This window comes from Eptesicus fuscus, chromosome 6 (assembly GCF_027574615.1).
Source record: "Eptesicus fuscus isolate TK198812 chromosome 6, DD_ASM_mEF_20220401, whole genome shotgun sequence".
Taxonomy (NCBI): Eukaryota; Metazoa; Chordata; class Mammalia; order Chiroptera; family Vespertilionidae; genus Eptesicus; species Eptesicus fuscus.
This window is the reverse complement of record NC_072478.1, coordinates 39,524,496-39,547,076: the sequence shown is the minus strand read 5'-3', so window position 1 is coordinate 39,547,076 and position 22,581 is coordinate 39,524,496. Positions and strand designations below refer to the sequence as shown.

General features: G+C 44.4%; 1 protein-coding gene across 2 annotated transcripts in view; it reads right to left on the bottom strand.

Annotated features, from left to right (window-relative positions):
- SH3RF1 (SH3 domain containing ring finger 1) overlaps positions 1 to 22,581 on the bottom strand; it is a 181,258-nt gene that overhangs the window by 22,961 nt on the left and 135,716 nt on the right. For both annotated transcript variants that reach the window (XM_054717653.1, XM_028152663.2), the window contains exons 5-8: positions 18,958 to 19,260; positions 13,149 to 13,259; positions 2,974 to 3,125; positions 1,603 to 1,773 (exon numbers count right to left, since the gene is read on the bottom strand). In XM_054717653.1, the coding sequence (XP_054573628.1) occupies positions 1,603 to 1,773; positions 2,974 to 3,125; positions 13,149 to 13,259; positions 18,958 to 19,260 (737 nt within the window). The remainder of the gene's footprint in view (positions 1 to 1,602; positions 1,774 to 2,973; positions 3,126 to 13,148; positions 13,260 to 18,957; positions 19,261 to 22,581) is intronic.

Here is a 22,581-nt window from a genome sequence, read left to right as displayed (position 1 = left end):
TTGGCATAGTTTTGTGTAATGTTTTTTTAATATTCTAAATTCATTTAAACATCAATTCTATTTATAGTAACTTTCTACTAAGTAGACTACTTCATTAACTTGAACGTTCTTATTATGTACCAGGAGGAGTAACAAAGAATTAACTCTAAGTAAGCAACTCTCCAGAGACTTTATATAATTTGTTTTTTGAGTCTTATGAAAATGTTTTCCTCTATTAGCTTAATATTTTGGTTTTGGTTTATTTTACTTCCCCTAGTTGTTTCTGTGGTTTGTTGTTGGGTTTTTTTTTTGTGTGTGTGTTTTTCCCACCAGGAAGGGCCTATCAGGATTTACCTTCTGGATCCTGAATGTAGATTTTAACATAGACAGAAAAGAAGGTTTATATCGATTAAAAATCTGCAAGTCAAATGAAAGCTAGCACCATCTGCAACAACAGTGATTTATACTTGATTAGGCTGCTGGCCAACCTATAAGTCAAGGCCAACAGCTGACAAACATGTCAATTCATTAAGCCATTTATTCAGAATCAGAGGGTTTAAGGAATGATTTATCACAGTTAAACCTGGACCATTTAAGAGCCCGGTGGCCAGAAACTGAGGCTCCCTGAATATCGCTGCCATTAAGGGCATTCCATTCAGTTTCCAAGGCTACTTTCCTCAGTGACCAGATGATGGGCTTATCTCGAAATGAAATAAAGAACATGTCTGTATATCTAACAGCCCTGACTTCCCATTACCCTGTAACAGGGCTTCCCCACCTCCCGACACCTGGGGCCAGCTAATTCCCTCCTGTGGGAGGTGCCTGTGTCCTGCAGGACCTCCGGCAGCATCCTTAGCTTAGGTGCACTAGGTGCCAGCACCAACCGCTCTTCCCCCTCCCCGCCAATCAAATGTGTGTCCACACATTGCCAAATTCCCTCAGGGAAGCAAAATCACCTTCAGTAGGACAGAGAATCTATACCACAGCTAAGGAATTTTATTTCTGACTGGTATTACAGAACTTAATTGCCAGAACTCAGAGGTAATCAAGCTCTTAGAACACAAGAGTCGGACCACCTGGGTCTGAGCACTTCGTCACTATGCGATCTCAGACCAGTTATTTAATCTCTTGGTACCTCCATTTCCTCATCTATCAAGAGGGGATGATAACAGAAACTACCACGACGAGTTGTTCAAGGACTTGGGAGTTAACGTGTGCAACGCATTTAGAAACCTGCCTGCCTGGCACATAGCAAGCATTATAGAAACATGGGAGTATTAATGATACAGCTTTTGTTTAGATGAAACGTTATGCTCTGTCAAGCAGAAAAGTACTGAAAATGGTCTTCTACATGTTACTTAAAGCAAATAACTTAAAACCCAGTGCATTTATTCGTGGAAACCTACAATTTCACATATAGCCATGTGAAAAGTAAGCCAAGCATTTTAGAGTTAGAAGGGATCTCAGCAAGCACAGATACGGCTTTTTTTTTTTTTTTTTTTTAATGTTGGCTGTGTAACCGGCAATTATAACGTGAGAAGGAATCTAGACAGGCTGAGCGCCACGGAGGAGAACAAAGCTTCTCTGTTTGGATCTTAGTAAACCACTTGTTCAAAGCCATACCTTGTGACGGGTGCCACATAATTACCAGGGAAAACCCCGATCTTGCTGGTATGCATCGATGTCCCTTTGAACCAGCCATCCTGGCAACGTTCAAACACCAAAAACATCTCCCCTTTCCTCAGCTCCAGCTCATCCTCTTTCCGGGGAGTGTATGGATATATAGCAACATACCTGGAATAGAAAGAATATCTGATTTCGGGCTGAGTAAGCACCGAAACCCAAGATGCTCAAAGCTCATCCTTGGTGTGAAGTCTTGAATATCTTGCACAAATGAAAACAGAAAGTACAGTCCTTTCATCCGTAAGCAGTATTGGTACTTGTCCGCTGAAAGAGGTTTTGCCATCGACACTGAAAAGGCAGCGTTCCCCGCCCCCACCCCTCCCGCCCCCAAAAGAAAAAGAAAGAAAAGGCAGAGGCTTTCCTGATTAGGAACTGCCAACCTGGTCCCCACAGCGTGAAGGTGACCACCCCACCACATGGTACTTGCCGGGTGTGAAAGAATTAAGGCAGCTTCCCAGAGTGCCTAACCTGCTGCTGGGGATTAGGTACCCACTGGGAAAATTGAGCTCTTCAAATGGCACTTGTTAGACTTGGGGAGGAGCCCCAAATGTGGACATATGGTGTGAAACCCCACCGGGAGGCACCGCATGCTGCCTTCCACACACAGGCTGAACCCAGAGGCTTGGGCTGCACCTGCTTTTGTGTGCTCAGCCAGGAACAAGGCTGAGATGGAAAACGTCAAAGGGAAATAAAAGTCCAGATCACAGAGCGTACAGAAGAGCCCCGCCATGCAAGGTGACTGTGCCGCCACCATAGGGAAACCAGGCAGGCTACGCTAACCAACTGTTCTTCCCCGGGCTAACCTGTTCCACGTATAAACTCACACAATGTAAGACCCACGAAAACCTCGCTGTACTCTGCCACGGATGAACTCTGAAGGAGATAACTAGACTTTTCTGGATACTAGGGACCTACAGCTTTTCACATGCATGCTACAAGTAGACCTGGTTTGTATGGAATACCTTCTCATTCCTTAGTATCCCAATGCAAGGAACGAAAACGAGACAAAAGGCTCAAAAGGCAGCTCCGTACACATATAATGTTATGGAGGAGCAAACAGCTCTCTCCCTAAACTCTGAAAGGCCTTCCCTCAGCAGGACGGCTGCCTAGCGAGCGCTTGTATCAGGCCCATTTTGTTTCAGCAGTCGCCTCATTATATGCATGACTGGGTAGAAGTTTGCAGAACACAAACCACTTTGGAAGCCATAAGCCTGTCAGCAGCTCATATCAGAAAGGTGTTTCTCTGCCTCTGCTCTTTGGGCCGAGTTTGAAATGCACGTTTAAGCAGCAATAAATGACACCCTCACTTACACGCTGGGGCGAGTCTGAGGCCGTAAATGTGCAATCTGGTCAGTGGGCCCCGCTGTGGGCCTCGGTCCCGTTCCAGCAGCAGCAGCAGCAGCGGCGGCGCCCGGAGGTGTGGAGACCAGGAGAGGGGGCGGGGGCAGAGGAGGGTTCATAGTCTGGGATAAGAAAGAGAGGGGAACAAAAAGGAACAAAATGTTTATTTACGTCTTTTATGGAAGGTGGGAAGGAAAAGGAATCAGAAATCCATGGGAAAGGACTTCAATGGAATCCAAACAGAACAGAACCAGCAAGCTATCTAAGATGAAAGCCTCCTTAAAACAAAATAAACAAACAAACACAGCCCCCCCCCCCCGCCCCCCCAAGACTCCAGTCTTGTTCTCCTTTAAGATCTTAAAGCCATGGCAATTTTTTCCAGCAAACAGGTAAGTAATCCCGCTTGGGAGGAGGGAAAGAAAACACACACACACACACACACACACCACAAAAACACCACACGAAACAATTGTGTGTAATTTTAAGATGAATAAGACTTTTAAGTATAAGACTTGGCCAAGAATCCAAATGCTTTTCAAAGGGGCAGCTATAATGTCTCACTGCTTGCTGGGAATTAATTTGTGATTGTTTCTGTAACCTGAAACTTAAACACAACACAAAACAATAGGGCTATACTATATCGCAAGCCATGCCTTCAAAGAAAATTTCTTTTGATGCCCGGTCTCCACAAAGCCCAAACAATAGCAAGCCGCAATCACTGGGCTGTTGTTGCTACTTTTGCTTATTCTTTTCTTAACTCTGCCAGCGTTTGAAATTTAGGACTATCAAGGCTGGTAATCTTTAACAAGTACACCAGTGAAAAGCTGCTGGTTCTTTTATGGGCACAGACTAATGGGGTTCTGCCTACAGGATTCCATGCCTTTTGAAAATCAATGGAGCAATTGTTACCTTCTGATCCACACACCCCAGATAATTCTTTAGGGTCTGTACACTGAAACTCCTGGGAACACAGGCACAGAAAGACCCGCTTGAACCCCCACCCAACCCTCCCCCAAATCTTTGAACCACTAAATGTAAAAACTGAATCAAAGGAGAAAGGAGGAGTAAAGAATGTACCTATGAAAGCATAGATGGCTTAGACACATCAGCATATTAGTAAGAAAAATCCAATGACTTCTAAACATAGACCCTAACAGTCATTTCATGTCTATTTTTATGAAATAAAAATGTGAATCTCATCAACAACACTGACTGCATCTGCCTATTAAAGTACATAGCTCCACAAACATAATAAGCGGAGTGGAACAATTTTCCAATTTCTAGACATGCGTGTTGCAACTGTCTCACACACTCCTATTTAATTTTTTTGCTAAAGTGACTTTCTGGAAGTTTTCCCCAAAAAGCAGCTGAAGGTGGTGCAGAGCAGCCAGTGCAGAAATAAGTGGGGCACGGAGCTGCTTACACGGTGCTCACTCGGGCAAGGCCACGGGCAGCTCAGAAAGTCAGAGCTTCCTGGACGTTCTTCACGCTCCCCCTAGGAACGAGGGCAGCATTCCGATTTGTCACAGCTTTGGAATTGGCACAGACTTGGGCTCAGAGCCTTCAAACCCTTTAACCTGGAGAAGGACAAGCATCCGTTCCATTTCATCTCCTCCCAGTGGCAACGTGGAGAGAAGGAGCGCTAATCCTTGGTAAGACGCTCAGCAAACGTGACCTGGTCAGTTAGTTCATGGGCAATGACACACCGGTGGCTTGACAGGTGAGGTAACAAGTCCAGACTGTACAGCGACTAATATACCACCGGAGATTATAAAATTACCACTTAGCTGGTTTCCATTTAAACCTTCCTAAACCCAATCTCAAAACAGCGTGGCTGTGGCGGCGAGGCAGAAGACAAATGGCACACGCGCGGCAGGAGCCCTGCAATCACAACTCCTAGGAATTCCCAAGCAGAGTGCAGAAGGCACAGAACCAAAAGGCTCCCCTTCTCACTCTCTGCAGAACTCCATCTTCAAGAGGAAAGAAAATGAAAATCGCTTGTTATATTTTAACTTATTAAAACAGAGGCGGGCCCTAACCGGTTTGGCTCAGTGGATAGAGCGTCCGCCTGTGGACTGAAAGGTCCCAGGTTCGATTCCGGTCAAGGGCATATACCTTGGTTGCAGGCACATCCCCAGTGGGGAGTGTGCAGGAGGCAGCTGATCGATGTTTCTCTCTCATCAATGTTTCTAACTCTCTATCCCTCTCCCTTCCTCTCTGTAAAAAATCAATAAAATATTAAAAAATAAAAGAGGCGGTATTAAATTGGTCCTAAAAAGAAGGAGGCAAGGACATCGACAGGTCTGATCAAAATATACATCACATTTTGTTAACAAAATGTAAAAATAGGTCACCCCTTGTAGTTAATAAATATAGTAAACAAATGTTTCATGCATGCTACTTTTACAAAGAGTAAACAGTAAGCATTTAAAATATGGATAAAAGGGGATATTCTAATAGACCTCAAAGATTGTGCCTGAAACAGGCAGTCTTAAAAAAAAAAAATCGGACAGGATTTTTCCCAGTGCTGGGTTACCCATCTTCGGGGAAATGTGCATCTGTGAGTGCATGATGTGTATTCGTGGGTATAGAAGCACACAGACAAAGGCCAAGAGGGAGAGTCTGATTAAAATCAGATTCCTAGATGTTGCTCAGCCCTGCGGGGCTGGTAAAATGATAGGGCTCTGGTGAGTCCAGGGCTGTGACAGACGAGGAAGTTCTGTGGGTTGCTTTATAAACAACCTCAACTGAAATAATCTGGTGATGTGGAAGTTCAAAAGGTAATCCACTGTGTGTTGTGCTTCGGGCAGTTTGCTATCCTGCAAGACCTGAAATTTCTACAGCGCAAACCACAGCCTTTCACTCACCCAGAGCCGACCCCGAGACCCGCCCGTTATTTCACAGCCCGGGCTGGGCGCGGCCGCAGAGGCCAACAGGCACTCTCCCCCAGAAGGAAAAAACAAACGCGTCCACGGCCCTGCCAGGAGCACAGGTGACACGTTGCTAGTAATACGTCGTTAACGTGCCATTGTACAGAACCAGGTACCACAGGGAAACGCCACGTTCACCAGATGCTGCATGGGTCACTTAATAGGGGCTTCACAGCGTTCATCCCTTGTAGCTTTACGGAAACTCAGCAAGTCCGTGTGATCAAGGTCAAGTTGTCCATCGCTATGGCCCAGGCCACAGAAATACTGACGCAGAACCCGTGATGTCATTCTGACATGCATTAAAAATGAGCTTCCTGTTTCTGTAGATCCAGACCTTCCATTTACCAGGAGGAGGTCATGATCTGAGGCCAGAATGACTACTTCTGAACAACACTTAGCTCAAATACAGGCCTTAGTGGTCAGCTACTGTAAACTGGTCCTATTTTGAGTGTCCAGGTTCCTTCCCACGACTCTCTGATCTTGAAAGAAGACGAAGTTTTACATGGTAGAAGCATGGTTGTGGGGGCAGAAAAACACAGATTCTAACCCAGGCTCAGCCATATAAGGCAGTCCTCGATTTCCCCCCTTTGCTAGAGTGAGCACCAGAAGAGAAGTGCTCTCTCAGACTGGATTACAGGCCACGGACCTGCCACATTTGCTACTGGACACGGTGCGTGAAAAGTTCAGTTACTAGGTGTGAGACCCCTTCTCTTGGGTGCTCTCTCCTCCTCTTGCCCTTTCATGAAACTAGCCCAGAGACAGTGTTTACACGATCTGGATTTGGCTAAGGACTGAGGGCAAGGTCGGTTAAGTCTTTTTATTTCTTTTTCTTTTGCTTTGGGTTTAATGTATACAGCAACCAGTAAAATCACCTGTCCAGCCCTGGCCCGTGTGATCAGTGGGTAGAGCGTCAGCCCATGTGAAGGGTCATGGGTTCAATTTCCGGTCAAGGAATGCAGGTTGATCCCATGCCCAGTCAGGGTGCATGTGGGAGGCAACCAATCGATGTGTCTCTCTCACATTGGTGTCTCTCTCTCCCTTTCCTCCCCTTCCTTCCCTTCCTTCTACTTTATAAATCAATGAGAAAAATATCCTCAGGTAAAGATTAAAAAACAAAAAAAATCTGTCCAGTGAGCTAAATATAAATAGGACTCCAAACTTCAGTAAGGAAGTTATTCTCGTCAGGACTGACACTGAAATAAGACCCAGTATCAAAATCCTGACACTTGTAATTAAGTACTGAAATGATATTTCTTCCCTGTTTTGTAGCTTCATACTTCAATTCTAACCCCCATTAAAAAAAATATTTCTTAAAATTTTTAATTTTTATTGAATTTATTGGGGGGACATTGGTTAATAAAATTATATAGGTTTCAGGTGTACAATTCTATAATACATCATCTGTATATCGTATAGTTTGTACCCCATCCAAAGTCAGTTTTCCTTCCATCACCATTTTTCCCCCTTTTACCTTCTTCTGCCCCACCTCCCTTTTCCCTCTGCTAATCACTGTTGTCTGTGTCTATGAAGACTGTGGATTTTCTTTGCTTAATCCCTTCACCTTTTCCACCCAGCCCCCCAAACCCGTCCCCTCTGACAGTTATCAGTCTATTTTCTCTATCTATGAGTCTGTTTCTATGTTGTTTGTTAGTTTATTTTGTTCATTAGATTTCACCTATAAGTGAAATCACATGCTACTTGTCTCTCTGACAGACTTATTTCACTTAGCATAATGCTCTCTAGGCCTATCCATGCTGTTACAAAAGGTAAGATTTCCTTCTTTTTTATAGCTAAGTGGTATTCCATTGTGTAAATGTACTACAGCTTTTTATTCATCTACTTATGGACACCTGAGCTACTTCCAAATCTTAACTATTATAAGTAACACTGCAATGAACATAGGGGTTTAAACTGGGGCAAAGACTTATCTATAAAGCGCTTTGCACTGGAGTTTTAGCTACAAGGTCAACGGACAATGAAGGGTTCATTTTCTTTCCAACTGTCCCTTAATGTATGCATCTCCCTCACACACCTCCCAAAATAAAAAAGTGACCGAAGGACAGACTTCAGGCATTTCTAGATCCTTTGGGCAAATACCACTTAATATCCCCCAATCTCATAATGGTTTCTTTGTAAATCTGATTTCTAGTCAACCCACTTTCAACCCTACAAATGGACCTCTCTGAACTGCCTGTCTGTGTACTGGACACAGAAACAAGTGCACTGGCTGGTGATGAAACAGGCCCAGCTGCTGCTGGGCACACGCCCGCCAGTCAACAGTGTTACCAATTTCAGCAGCATCACCATCGGCACAAGGCAGTGTGTGTACAATTATTTAAGTATTTTACCTTATTTTTTATAGCAATGAGTAGGAAGTAGGAAGGTGAAAGTGCTGATACTAGTGATTAAAAAAAATAACTTAGATGTCAGAATCCAATAAAATTAAGATAAAGATGAAAAGAAGTGAGTCTTTTGTCTCAGGTGGATGTTCACTGGAATTAAACCAGTCAACTGTGGGTACAGCTATGAAGAAAAACATTAAAGAATCTACTTTAAAATGCTAGAAGTCAATGCTTAGAAGATTATGTCTAAAGGGGAAGATGGAATTGAGAATTAGAAAAAATCTCTTGGGGAATGGAATTTCGCTCACAAATTGTGTGTTTGTTGTTCTGCAGTTGATCTGTAAGAAGAGATACCTGTACTAGTTAATTGACTTTGTATAAATTACATAAGGTCTCCAGGCCTTAATATATGGACCTGTGAGGCGGCCTTATAATCAGAACTAGTTTAGGTGCGCTGCCTTTCCTGTGCCGGGAGCACCACAGAAGCTCATAAATGGCAGCTACTGTTGTGATTCGTGAGACTGGGAAGTTCGAGACAGCCTTACTTACTCATCTCTGTGCTGCCGGCACCGGGCTCGGCAGACAGAGATAACAAATCCTCAGTGAGTGTTTCATGAGTGAGAAAACATGCTGTGCCTCCATCCCTTAGAACCGTGGTCGGCAAACTGTGGCTCGCGAGCCACATGCGGCTCTTTGGCCCCTTGAGTGTGGCTCTTCCACAAAATACCACGGCCTGGGCGAGTCTATTTTGAAGAAGTGGCATTAGAAGAAGTTTAAGTTTAAAAAATTTGGCTCTCAAAAGAAATTTCAATCGTTGTACTGTTGATATTTGGCTCTGTTGACTAATGAGTTTGCGACCACTGCCTTAGAACAACGAGCAATGGATCCAAAGGCCTCAGTTTCTGAGATGCTGGAGTCCTTTTCTGTTGCTATGACGGTGTTGGCCATATCCTACCCCTCATCCTGATGTTCAGAACTCCTGCCAATTCCAAAGGCTCTACTTCTTCCTCTCAAACTGCCAGGATGGCAGGCTCATCCTTTCACTTCCAGAGGCCTTCCCTGATCCTGTCGACTGCAGTAAATTCTGAGCTATAATGAATTAATTACATATTGGCTCATCTGAGAACCTGACATCATTTACATTTTGTTTACTTTTTAAAACATACTTTTATTGATTTCCAAGAGGAAGGGAGAGGGAGAGATAGAGAGGTAGAAACATCAATGATGAGAGAAAATTATTAATCGGCTGCCTCCTGCATACCCCCTACTGGGGATTGAGACCATAACCCAGGCATGTGCGCTGCACAGGAATTGAACCATGACCTCCTGGTTGACAGGTTGACCTTCAACCACTGTCGATCTTCAACCACTGGGACAAACCAGCAAGGCTAATTTTGTATCTTTAAACCGTGTGTGTGTGTGTGTGTGTGTGTGTGTGTGTGTGTGTGTGTGTAAGTAAAATAAAAAATAGGGTAACACATTTTTGGAATGTAATCTGTTTATAAGTTGGCTATGGGCTATATATGGCCTTTAATGACCTGGGCACCCTGTGACATCTTAGGCTAAACACCTCTCAGCCAGCACAGAGGGTCGGGGATTAAGAATCACTCATTTAAAAGCTCTCCTGCCACTGTACAGAAGATACACGACTAAGAGCTTCATCCTCCTCCCCTCCAAAAATTAGTTGGAAAAAACCCTCACTACTAATAATAGACTAATGTCTGAATCAGATAGATGTAATAACAGTTTGTTCCTAAGATTAGATATTTAACATTTTAACAGTTCCTTGTGAAATGTATGAGACAATATGCTCATAACTTCATTTGGCAGAGAAGATTAAAAATGATCAATTCATAGAAAAAGCTTTCATTTTCTATTGTAGTGGGGGCATTTATTACCTATAAATCCACGCCATGAAAAGCATGGTTTCCTCCCTGCCAGGCTGCACACTATTGCTGCGATACTGCTCAAAGTTTTGGGAAATGCCTCAAATTTCAAAAAGGATACTGGCCATGATTAAAGAGAAATGCAGAGGGTACCTGCTCCTGAGAGTCTTTTCCACTTAAACCCAACATTTTAAATGCAAAACATTTCTGCCAACCTGCCAGGGGCTTTGAGACCTAGACATCTCCTGGGATGACAGATATGTCTGTTTATAATTCGATTTTCATTAAGTGAAATCGGCACCGTAGACATACCATTTAATAAACCTTCCTCTTGCTTAACATGCAAGCTTTCTCATGGAATCCCAGGATGAAATCACTGAATGTGAATTAATTTTTGTATATTCATGCTCTCTTGTGACCTGTCCCTTTGATTGGCCTGACAGTGCACCTCCAGCTAAGAGCGACTGGCCATTTCGTACATGGTAAAATTTTTAACCCACAAGGGGTGAGACTCAGCTCTGTGTCTTTTCCACTAATTAACTTTTCTAAGATCAGGAAAATCAGGTTTTTTTCCCCCCCCTGTTAAGAAATCAAGTTAGAGGCCCAGCCAGTATGGCTCAGTGATCCTATGAACCAGGAGGTCACAGTTCAATCCCTGGTCAGGACACATGCCCAAGATGCAGGCTCGATCCCCAGTGTGGGGCGTACAGGAGAGGTAGCCGACCAATGATTCTCTCTCATCATTGATGTTTCTATCTCTCTCTCCCTCTCCCTTCCTCTCTATGAAATCAATAAAAAAAAACATTAAAAAAAGAAAAAAGAAATCAAGTAAGAATTTTCCCATGCAAAGCAGTCATCTGGAATGGGAAAAGTAACTGGTTGTGCAAGTGTTGGGGTGGATAGGGAAGGGAGGGAAAGAGGGTCCTCTCTGGAGGTGAGAGGGCAGGATGATTATGGTACTTGGCTCCAATCAAAACACCCAGGTGCTACCAGAATCCCAGGGAAACCCCATGTCGGTAAGTTAACTGAATTTCACCGTCTCCCCGGATGGATTAATGCAACTCACCCTCCCAATCCAAACACTTGTACTGTCAAGGAAGCTATACTGTTCTGGGAACATTTAAAAAAACAAAAACAAAACAACAAAAAACTACAACTTTAATCTTTAACCAGAACACTATTATTATTTTTTAAATTTTATTTTACTTATTTTTTTATCTTTTGCTGTTAGTCCTCATCCAAGGATAGTTTTTCCACTGATGTTTAGAGAGAGTGGAACATTGCTTGCCTCCCATATGCATCCCAATCGAATCTGCAAACTAGGTACGTATGTGCCCTGACTGGAATCGAACCAGCAACCTTTTGGTGCATGGGACGACGCTCCAACTAATGGAGCCACCGGGCATAACCAGAACATTATTAACTTCCATGTAAAAATAAGAACATGTTTAACTCTATAAAACCTTTTCAAAAGTCTAAGTCAAGCTAGGTAGTAACTGCATTTATTTATATCCCACCTTGTTTCAAAGTCCGTTTTCAATGATTTATAAAATGTATCAAGAAAAACATAAAATAAGAAAAATGGGGCAAAAGGAAACTGAGGACAGTAAAACTAGATGGAGCCAACTTTGACTAATAAGGTCCCAGCTAGAGAAGGGTACCAATTTGGCTCTAAGCATTCTAGCATAGGGAAATGTAATCTTTATAACATATATAACATCCACAACCTAAAAATAAACCAGCTGCTTAGAAGCCTCACTATTCCTGGTACGAAGAGCAGAGAAAACCGAATGACAAAATGAACCAGGCCCTCCAAGGCATTCTTATAGAGCAAAGCGGTGGCCCATGTCACAGGCCCACCTTGAAAGAGTCGAAGAGGTCAATAACCAGATCGATAATAGTCACCCTGCTCTCTCTACATTCTAGGTTCTACCTCTCCGAAGCAGGTACTATTAGTCTCCTTTCACGGGTAGGAACACGGAGGCTTAAAGAGGCCACGTAACTTTTCTTGCTCATAAAACAGTAAGTGGCTCAACTGGGCTTCCAACCCCGGCCTGTGCCACACCATTTCTCTGGAAGCATCACCACCAGGTGAGCTTGGGCAAAGCAATTTACAGGGGTGGGGCGCACTGGGGACATCCGATTTAGTGATCTTTTCTATCCTCATTCAACTCCGCACTGGCAGACACAGTCTGAAAGTATAAGCCAAGGCACTGGCCTGGGTGAGAGATGTCTCACAATGGCTGGTTCCTCGCCATTTAATTGCCTGTAATTTCTGGAAACAGGGATTTAACGACCGTGCTTCTGCTACCTGAGGTTGTATTTGCTTGTTTCTTCTCCAGAGTGATCTTCGTCTTTGTGTCCCTCTCCCTGGCCTGCCCTCATTCTTCCTATTCATTTCCCCCCTTAAGGATGTTTTAAAGCAATTAGTGCTTAGATTCTGTCTGCAGGATGCTATGTTTGCAGAAAGAAAATCAAACGTAATGTAAGGGTTCTTCCAAGGCAGCAGGGACCTCTGGGCAGCCATGGCTATGGTTATACCACAGAAGACAAGAAACGAAAAGGGGAATCGTACATGCAGAGATTTAAAATCGACTTGTCATGTGACTCAAGAAAACCATTTAGCCAGCTTCCTCTGGATTTCTATTAATGTGTTTTTGTAAGAAGTAAGCAAGGTCTAGAAACTCAAAAGAATGAAGGTTAAGCCTTCAGGAAATCAGGATGAACCATGATGAAAATTCAAAGGATTTTACAGAGTTCTAATAGTTTCAGGCCACTGATCCTCACTGTTAAGAACTTGGGCAGACTGCAGGCAAGAGATTCTATTTGTGTGTGTGTGTGAAATTAACAGAGATAACAGATAAAAAAATAAGAGACACACCCCACCTAGCATGTGTCATGTAAACTGCAGGTGCTCCGAGGTGGAGTGTGCCAGGTTAACGTAAAAAATCCCTAAGAGAGAAACAGATGGGAGAAACTATACTCACTCCAAGTGCAGCTGTGTAGGGGACATCTGATGGGAATGTGAACGAAGGGCCAGTTGTCACTGGGCTGCTTGGGGGTGGGGTCACAATTAACCCGGTGGTACTTATATGAACCTGTCAAGAAAAAAAAGTTAATAAAAAGGCTACATTTAAAACACTTATTTTTTTCATTGATTTCAGAGAGGGAGAGAGAGACAGAAACATCAATGATGAGAGAGGATCATTGATCAGCTGCCTCCTGCACGCTCCCAGCTGGGGATCAAGCCTGCAACCCGGGCATGTGCCCTGACCGGGAATCAAACCGTGACCTCCTGGTTCATATAGGTCAAAGCTCAACCACTGAGCAAAAGGCTATATTTAATACAATAGATTATACCAGCTAAACCTTGGGAAGGCAAGTAACAATTTTTTTTTTAATCTGTATTTTCTTTTTTGGAAGGCACAATCCCTTTCAGTTTATTCAACACAAATTTACTGCTTACCTAATTTGTATGAAGACACTAGGAACTCACGTGATCAACACTGGCCACTGCAATGTTTCACATACAGAATTCAACTACGGCTGCCTTTCACAGGAACACGCTGCCTCACCTGGGATGCTACCGCCAACCCAACTGGCTTTTCAGATGGTCAGGCCTTAGCGCCACCAGCCTCCTGGCAATTCCCCTCAAGATCCTGTTGGGTTGGGTTGTGGCTGAATTCTCACCTGCCTATCAATATGTTAAATCTATGTGAAATGCCTAAGCTGTTCTGCTATTTTCAGAATCACTTTCATGATTTCTACCTTTCAGCGGGGACACATAATTAAAATGCAGCTTCCTAAACATGCCTACAGCAGACAATCCCTGATAAAGCCTTTATGGGAATGATGTCAAGTCAAACCCACTGTTTTCACAGTGTCTTATCCATGATACCACCTCAGGTTAATTTACTAGAAAGAAATGGAGTTATTCAGGTCAGTTCATGGCCTGCGTTTGGTTACTTGATCCCTTTCAGTCAAGTTGTACACAGGTCTGACTGCAGAGTGCATCGGTGTGACTAGGATGGTGCAGAACTAGGGACAGGGGCTCCTGCAAAAACTAGGTTTTTCCTTCGCTATTTAACCAGTTAACTACCACAATATTTTGAATTTAATTAAAAAAGGTCCGCCGCTTCATCTATACACGCTTATGGTGTAACAAATGGTTAAAGAAATGTGCGTGGCTGCTGGTACCTTGTCTTCCCCTGGAAACAATGCTGTACCAAACATGCCAGGCCTTTTGTAATAAAAAATTAATCCCAAACATACTTTCGTCAATTCCCATAAATTCAGAGAAAGATTATCAGGACAAAGAAAAGCTCCGAGATTAGTTACTTCCCGGAGGGCCTGACGGAACGTTCAGTGTCCCACTGGGTTAGCCCCTGCTGAGGCCGGGAGAATCAGCATCCCAGCATCGAATTATTTTCACCAATAAATCTGTACACGGCATCCATGTCCTTTTAAAACCACCTCGGTGCCTGTCAGCTCAGATTTTGACTGACCGAAGCAGATTCAAGGGGTGCCACGAACAAGGGTTTCTCTTCAAACCCTCATTTTCTCTCTTCTGTGAATCAAAGTCTATTTCTAATCAAATTGTAATGGGAAGCACAGGGGTTTTTCATTCTTCGAATAAAACCTCACGGCCTGCCGCTACTTTATCCAATAAGTCTTTTATGTACACACTCCCAGGGCATCTGCAAGTGGGCACCACACAGAAGATGGGAGTCTTTCTTAGGAAATGCAATGACGCTCACTTCCAAGTGTGCACCAGTATCCAGGAGCCTTTAAGGGCAGACGAAAACCCGCCCAAAATACAGCTTCCTGGGCCTGACCCTACCAATATCTAAAAAGGACCTCACGATGGACTGACGTTTCCCTAAAAGCCCCAGACTGGGAGTCAGGATAATTAGCTGCTAATAAACTCATGATCTAGGACACGTAAGGCAGTTCAGGTCTCTGGACCCCCGTGACGAGCTGGACAGAGGTTCCCTAAGGTCTCTGGCAGCAAACGTAGGAGTGAGGCACCGAATTCGAGAATCTTGCCAGCCTCCGTGCAGCATCCTAGCACTGGAGCAAAGGAAGAGGGAACGGTCCCCAAAGAATGACTAAAAGCAGGAGAAAAGTGGCTGAGGGGGTGCGTGTCCAGAATAAATGCCCTGCCTGGGGACAACCTGACCTGACGCTGTCCTCATCCTTTGCTCATGAAACCGCAGATCAGTCTCTCTACTGGGAAGGGCTATGCAGAGAGGAAAGAGGTGGGGAGAGCAAAAGGAAATGAATGGGTGAATGTTCTTGCCTCCCCCGAAGCCACTGGCAATATACTGGTAGACATGCCACAAAAAACTCTCCCTCTTATGAATCACTCCTCCAGCTGGCAGAGGCCAAAAAGTACCATGGGTGTGGCCAGAGGAGCAGACAAAATGTCTGGGTTGCTTGCAGCGTCACATGCTTTTACAGGTGTTGTTAGTCACAGACATCTTTGCACATCTGTCCTGATCACCCACCTGGACAGCGGGGCCTATACACAATCTGTCGACTCACATACCGGGAAGTGCAGCCCTCACTCATTAGTCGCCAAGTAAAATAGGAAGCGAGCCCTTTGCTCCTTTCTTCGGCTCACTGCCCATCCTGTCGCCTGGAATTTGGAATTTGCCATCCAGAAACGGGAGGACAAGGACCTAACCACGTGGTGAAAAGGTGAGCTGGAAGCCCCCATCGCTCCAGCACCGACCTGCCTCTATGTGGATCTCACTTGGGTGAGATCACAACCCTCACTTCTTTAGGCCCCTTACTTCGGATTTTTACATAAATGAAACCAAACCTAATTAAGGAAAAGCAAGTATCAGGCCAATAGCAGGAGACATATTCGGCCACGGGCCTCAGCCAACCCTCCTGAGAGGTCCTTTTCTGGGGAGCAGAGGAGAGCCCTATTTTACATGGCCTCCCACGCGCCGTTTTCCCATCTCCACTCATCTCCCTGGCAGGAGAGCGTTTGCTGGTCACATGGGCTACACGTACTCATCGCTCTGTTGTGGACTGTGGTTCCCTCCAATGTACACAGCACCCAGACAGGAGTGTTTTCTGTAAACCGAGGCGGGAGGAGCCAGGCGGCACTTCAAACACCTCCCATCCTCTTCTAGACATAACTTCGCCCCAGGCAACACGCTGCCACGGAAAACAGGAGGAACTGGAACGCGGGAGGGAGGCATGGGGAATGGCTGAAGGGGAAACTGCCTTCAGGGAATAGAGAACCAGCCTTGTTTCCCAAGCTACTCAAACCAAAACAACAGTCGCTCGCCCTTTATCGTCTCTGTTCCCAGCGCTAGTGTGGCAGCGTCAGGCAAGCTCACACCCGACTGCCATGTTCGCTAGCAAACACATAAACGCTGTATTATCTTCCTTTCTCTTCTAATTTTCTCTACTGCCAGGATTACTGTCTATTCTCTTAAAGCAATTCCCACTGTGAGCTGCCATTATACTTAGTGAACACTTATCTTTTAAGAAAACATCACTGTGAAAATGTTGCTAGGTCACACAATAAAAAACACACTCAAACGATCCTGTTTTCTATTAGTGAACGGCCACCTTGACTAGCCTCCTCCCTCAGAACCTCATTCAAAACCTTCCGTTTGGAATCTCTCCAGAGGAACCTCAGTTGGTACTTGGTGCTCTGATTTAGTCTATTTTTCAGACAGCTAGTTACATGTAAAATAGCACGTGACTCTCTACCCATTATTCAAGTGACTCATTCATTCAACAAATAGTTATTGCGTGGTTACTGTTTGTCTGCCATTTGGGACATATCAGTGAACAAAACAAAGACCTCTGCCCTCATCACCCTCATGTTCTAGTCCCTTGTGTGTGTGTGTGTGTGTGTGTGTGTGTGTGTGTGTGTGTCCTATTTCCCTCCTAAGATCAAAAGTTTCATGGCCCTACTGCCTAAAACACAACAAAACACAATCCCGCCGAAACCGGTTTGGCTCAGTGGATAGAGTGTCGGCCTGCGGACTCAAGGGTCCCAGGTTCGATTTCGGTCAAGGGCATGTACCTTGGTTGCGGGCACATCCCAAGTGGGGGTTGTGCAAGAGGCAGCTGATCCATGTTTCTCTCACATCGATGTTTCTAACTCTCTATCCCTCTCTCTTCCTCTCTGTAAAAAATCAATAAAATATATTTTAAAAAAAACACAATCCCATTCAGAGAATGAAAGCATTTATCTCACAACCTACAGTGTGAATCTAAAGGAGCAAGGTAAAATAAATGAGTCTGAGACAAAATAATTTTTAGTAATATTAGCAAGGAATACCAAAAACTGTTGTAAATATTTATTCTGTGGTCCAAAACAGATACTTATTAAACTCTGTAGGTTTCTTGAGGATAAGGAGTATATATTTATTGGCTTTTTAAAAAGTTTTATTTATTGATTTTGAGAGAGAGAGAGACATTGATTTATTGTTCCAGTTATCATGCATTCTTTGGTTGATTCTTGTATGTGCCCCTGACCAGGGAGCAAACCCCCAACTTTGGTGTATCGGGATGATTCTCTAACCAACTGAGCTACCTGGCCAGGGCTGTTGGCTTCTTGCTCCTTCCTTCCTTCATCCCTTCCTTCATCTCTCTCTCTCTCTCTCTCTCTCTCTCTCTCCCTCCCTCCCTCCCTCCCTCCCTCCCTTCCTTTCCTCTCCCTCCCTCCCTTTCTCTCTCTCTCCCTCCCTCCCTCCCTCCCTCCCTCCCTCCCTCCCTCCCTCCCTCCCTCCCTTCCTTCCTTCCTTCCTTCCTTCCTTCCTTCCTTCCTTCCTTCCCTCTCCCTTCCTCCCCTCCCCTCTCCTTTTTCCCTTTAAGGAAAAACAATTTATTTTATGTGTTTTTTAAAATCACAGCTATATATACTATAGAGTAGAATATAAAATCTGCTCATATAAATTTTTAAAATAAAACATGAGACTTGAAAGACATTTCTCCCACTTGTGGCAGGCTACTTTGGACTAGGCTCTCTGGACTTTGGGTTGAAAAGAATACAGCCATCATCTAATTGGATGACTAGAGCAGGGCACAGCGGGGCTCATGCTGCAGTCCAGAATTAAGCCTAAAACGGGCAAGTCCTACACCTTATTGTGTTTGGTGTACGCAGTTCCATGAAGAATCTACAATAAGGCACCCAGCAAAGGTTTGTCAAATGATTAAACCAATGTTCCCCATCATCTTGAGCCTTTTTATTAACACAAGAATAATACGTAGCTATTTTTTTAAGACAGTCCAAAGTCTTGATGAATTAATGAGCTTGTAAAAAATGCTAGGCCAATTTCTACCTTAAATGTTTCTTTATGCCCTTTTTCTAGAACTCTGACTAAGAAGCCCAAATACCAAGGTAAGTCACACCGATGTAGGCAACTGCAAACTTCACAAGTTTCAACCACAGCATCTTCAGTTTGGATGGCGATAAAAGTTTTAGTTGGCAAGAACTCCCGAAGCAGCTTTCTGTAAAACTGAGTGCTTAGTGAGACTGATAAGTATTATTTAATTCATCTTGCGATTTTGGATCTTTCCTTTGAAAATGCCTGTGTAGCTCTGGGTGAATATGCTCAAGTCATTTCTCTCTTCTCCTTTTCCACCTGCAAAACGAGAAAGGCTTTGCTCCCCAGGAGAGCTACTACCTTGAAAGGCTTTGCTCCCCAGGAGAGCTACTACCTTCCGAAGGCTACAACAAACAAGATTTTCTGGCTGGTGAACAAACTGGTTCGTGACTAGATCATTTTGTGGCTGACCTCTTCTCCCGCCTTTTGGGTGACCTACCTGAGAAGGGGCACTGCAGGAGAGCCCGGACAGCTCGCTGATCCGCGCGGCGGCCGTGGGGTTGCTGGAGCTGATGAGGACAGGGGGGCTGATCTCCATGGAGTGGCGGTTCTGGGACGCCTGGGAGGATTTGTTGGCCATGGTGAGGGACGTGAAGGAGTGCCGCTTTTTGGTGTTTTTCTTGGTGTCGGAGTGCTTTGAGGCAGTGCTGCCCTGAGCTGCTGCCGAGGTGCCTTCTCCAGCATCAGCTCCTGGCCCAGGAGGCTTATCCCATTCTATCAGCTGCTTAGCGGCTGAGTTAAACTGCAAACCAACAAATTAGTTCCAGTTAGGCAATTCTCAAGGACTCACTGACACTTATTTTCAACATGCTTTTTAAAAATCCTCACCCGAGGATACGTTTATTGATTTGAGAGAGGAAGGGAGAGAGAGAAAAAAAATACTGATACGAGAGAGAAACATCAATTGGTCACTTCCCATACGTGTGCCAACCGGAAATCAAACCTGAAACCTAGGTATGTGCCCTGACCTGGAATTAAACCCCAAGTCTTTTGGTGTACAGGATGATGCTCCAACCACCTCAGCCACCAGGCCAGGGTTATTTTCAACACATTTTCATCTGAAATTTAACATCACCACTTTGAAGTTTGCATATGCAAGTGGGTATATATTTTTTCCACGTGAGATACTTTTTCTCTCCATACTGGGACGCTAAATCAAGAAGAAATGGTTCAGCCCTAACCGGTTTGCCTCAGTGGATAGAGCGTCAGCCTGCGGACTGAAAGGTCCCAGGTTCGATTCCGGTCAAGGGCATGTACCTTGGTTGTGGGCACATCCCCCAGTAGGGAGTGTGCAGGAGGCAGGTGATCGATGTTTCTCTCTCATCAGTGTTTCTAACTCTCTATCCTTCTCCCTTCCTCTCTGTAAAAAAAATCAATAAAATACTTTTTTTAAAAAAAGAAGAAGAAATGGTTCAATGCAAGACTGACAAGGTTAAGAAACATTTTTTCCAAGAATCTTCAGAATTTTTAAAATTGCCATTAACAGATAAAGGTTTATTTTAGTTCACTGATGAAATTTAGAGACGATCAATCAGAAAGGGTATGTTTGTCCAACTGATGACTCTATTGTCCAGCAATGGCTGGGGGTTTGCTGGAAGCACAACTGAACATCCAAAGGGGCAACTTTTGGGCTTGGCGAAAATGAGCGAGACAATGAAGAACGAAAGCAGAGATGTTAACTCATCTACTTCCACACAAATGTGGGGGAGCCTCACAAAATGGTTGGTAAAAACTCCTGATATGTATTTTGTCACATCATCATGTCAGTTATTAAATTTTAAATCGTAAGAGGGTAAGACATGACATTCACATCCTGTTGGCAAGCTACCTCGCTGTATTTGACAAGTTGCCTGTGTGTGAATGAAGTAATGGCCCACCGGGTGGAAAGCTGTGCACGGGGCTGATAACACCAGCAAGAAAGGAGAGAACCTAAGGGTTTTGTTTTCCCTGCGGTAAAATAAGTTCCGGGGAAGCTCCAGTGAAAACAAGCTGCATATAACTTACCCAGATAATAGAATAATGGGAAACCACCGAGTATAATTTAACTCTCATGAAACACAGAGATAAAAAAATAAACCTTTTAAAGGTCATTTAGGTAATAGGAAAAGTAACAGAGCTTTTTCCACCTCCGCACGGCCTGCTCAGCACTTCACACATACCTTTAGGTTAACCAACATCACCAAATGCTATTTTTCACCCACCTAACTGGTTAGGACCACGTCTTTTCATCCTGTTGATGCGAATGTCCTACGAGCCGAATGGGAATCCTGCCGGTCAGCATTTAATTAACAGTGAACTTGCTCTGGCACAAGTGGCTGCTCACAAAGCTGTAGTAACTGCAGCTCGATACGCCGTGCTTCTATAGATGATTGCAAATTGATGAACAGTTTGTCCCTGGGTTCCCCCAAGGACTCGAATTCACTGGGCCTGTCTGATCTATAAATAGTGGGGCACATCTTTTTCAAACATAAGCAGACCTTTCCTTCAGGCCTCTAGGGCTTCTTCCACGTGACAGCCTGGAACAGTGGGCAGGAATGCCACAGCACCACCCATCGATGCCGGAGGCACCCACGGCAGGAGAGAGAAGCCACGTCTCACTGTGCTACGTGTTTAGGGATGAAGAAGTGAGGTAGGTTTCAAGGTAGTCTTACAATAGCATTGCGATGGCATTCGACCAGGAGATCCAGAGTTTACCGATCCCACCTTAGTTTAGCCATCTCACCGTCTGGGTGGTCTCCAAGACAATCAAATACCTGAAGGAAGCAATGTAATGTCTTATTTTTTTGTGGTGGGAATTGCCCAAACCTCGGTGTGGGATGCTAATCAACCTCAGCAACCCATGTGGCGGTTGGGTCCTCATCCCTACACAAGCTGGGAAGGAGGAGTCTGAAATCAAAGCAGACAGAAGAGCTGCTCCATTCCCCTCATCCCAAACGTGTCACCCCAAAGAGACGGCCAGTCCCCCGGCGACGCCAGAGGACAAGGAGTCGGAGAAAGCCTTCTTCCAGGGTAAGCTCATTTGGTCCCCAAGGCACGAATCCTCAAAAGCATGACCTACTCAGTGTGCTGATTAGCTCAGCAGCACTTCTGTTGCACTGAACAGAAACAGGGAAGGGACCGAGTCGACTTCCTCCTCACTGAGGCCACAAATATGACTAGAGAAAACTATTCCATCTGCTTGGTATCGTGGCTGAATTCATTCTGAGACCAAATCATAGGCTCCAACAGCAGTGTCTGTATTGAAAAAGTCTGAGATATTACCAGAGTCTAGTTATGGTCATCCCTAGCCAAGTGCCGGTTATAGTTAATATTGTGCGGATGTTTCAGGTTTCCACATGCTGCGCTCTCATAAAAACATCCGAGAATTAATTATTGTTCCCTATATTTCCTACTGCTTTTCTCAATAGAAAAAAAAAAAAAACTTGCCATGTGATTTTTTTCTATATCATATACTTTCCATTACAGCAACTACACTTTGAGCACCTGCTATGTGCCAGATAATGTGCTAGGTGATGGAGATCTACAGGGGCAGAGAAATGGTCCCTGACCTTAAGGAGTTTATAAACAGACATAAGTAGAACACAAATGCGCTCCATAATTTCCTACGTCTGGCTTCTTTCACTCAACAACATGCTCCCTCCCCACCCCCCCTTCCCTGGCCCAGGTTTATTCATATTGCTCCATGAATCAGTCATTCTTTTTAACGGCTGCGTAATATTTCATTGTGTGAACAGACCATAGTTCATTTATCCACCCTTCTGTTGATTTACATTTGGGTTCCCCTTCCCTCCCCTCCTTTCTTCTCTCCTTCCCTCTTCTTTCTCCTACCCCCTCTCCTTCCCATTCTCCTTCCTTCCTTCCTATAGATTTTGGTTAACAGCAATGCTGCCATGAATCATCTTGTACATGTCTTTTTGGTGGATACTGAGTATATGTTCAGAAGTGGAACTGCTGGGCCATAGGGTTGGCATGTTTAGAAAAACAGAGTCTATGTGCACAAACATGTGTAACGCAGGTGGAGACACAGTGTGATGCAACTAGCAAACTGCAGGCCGAAGACCAC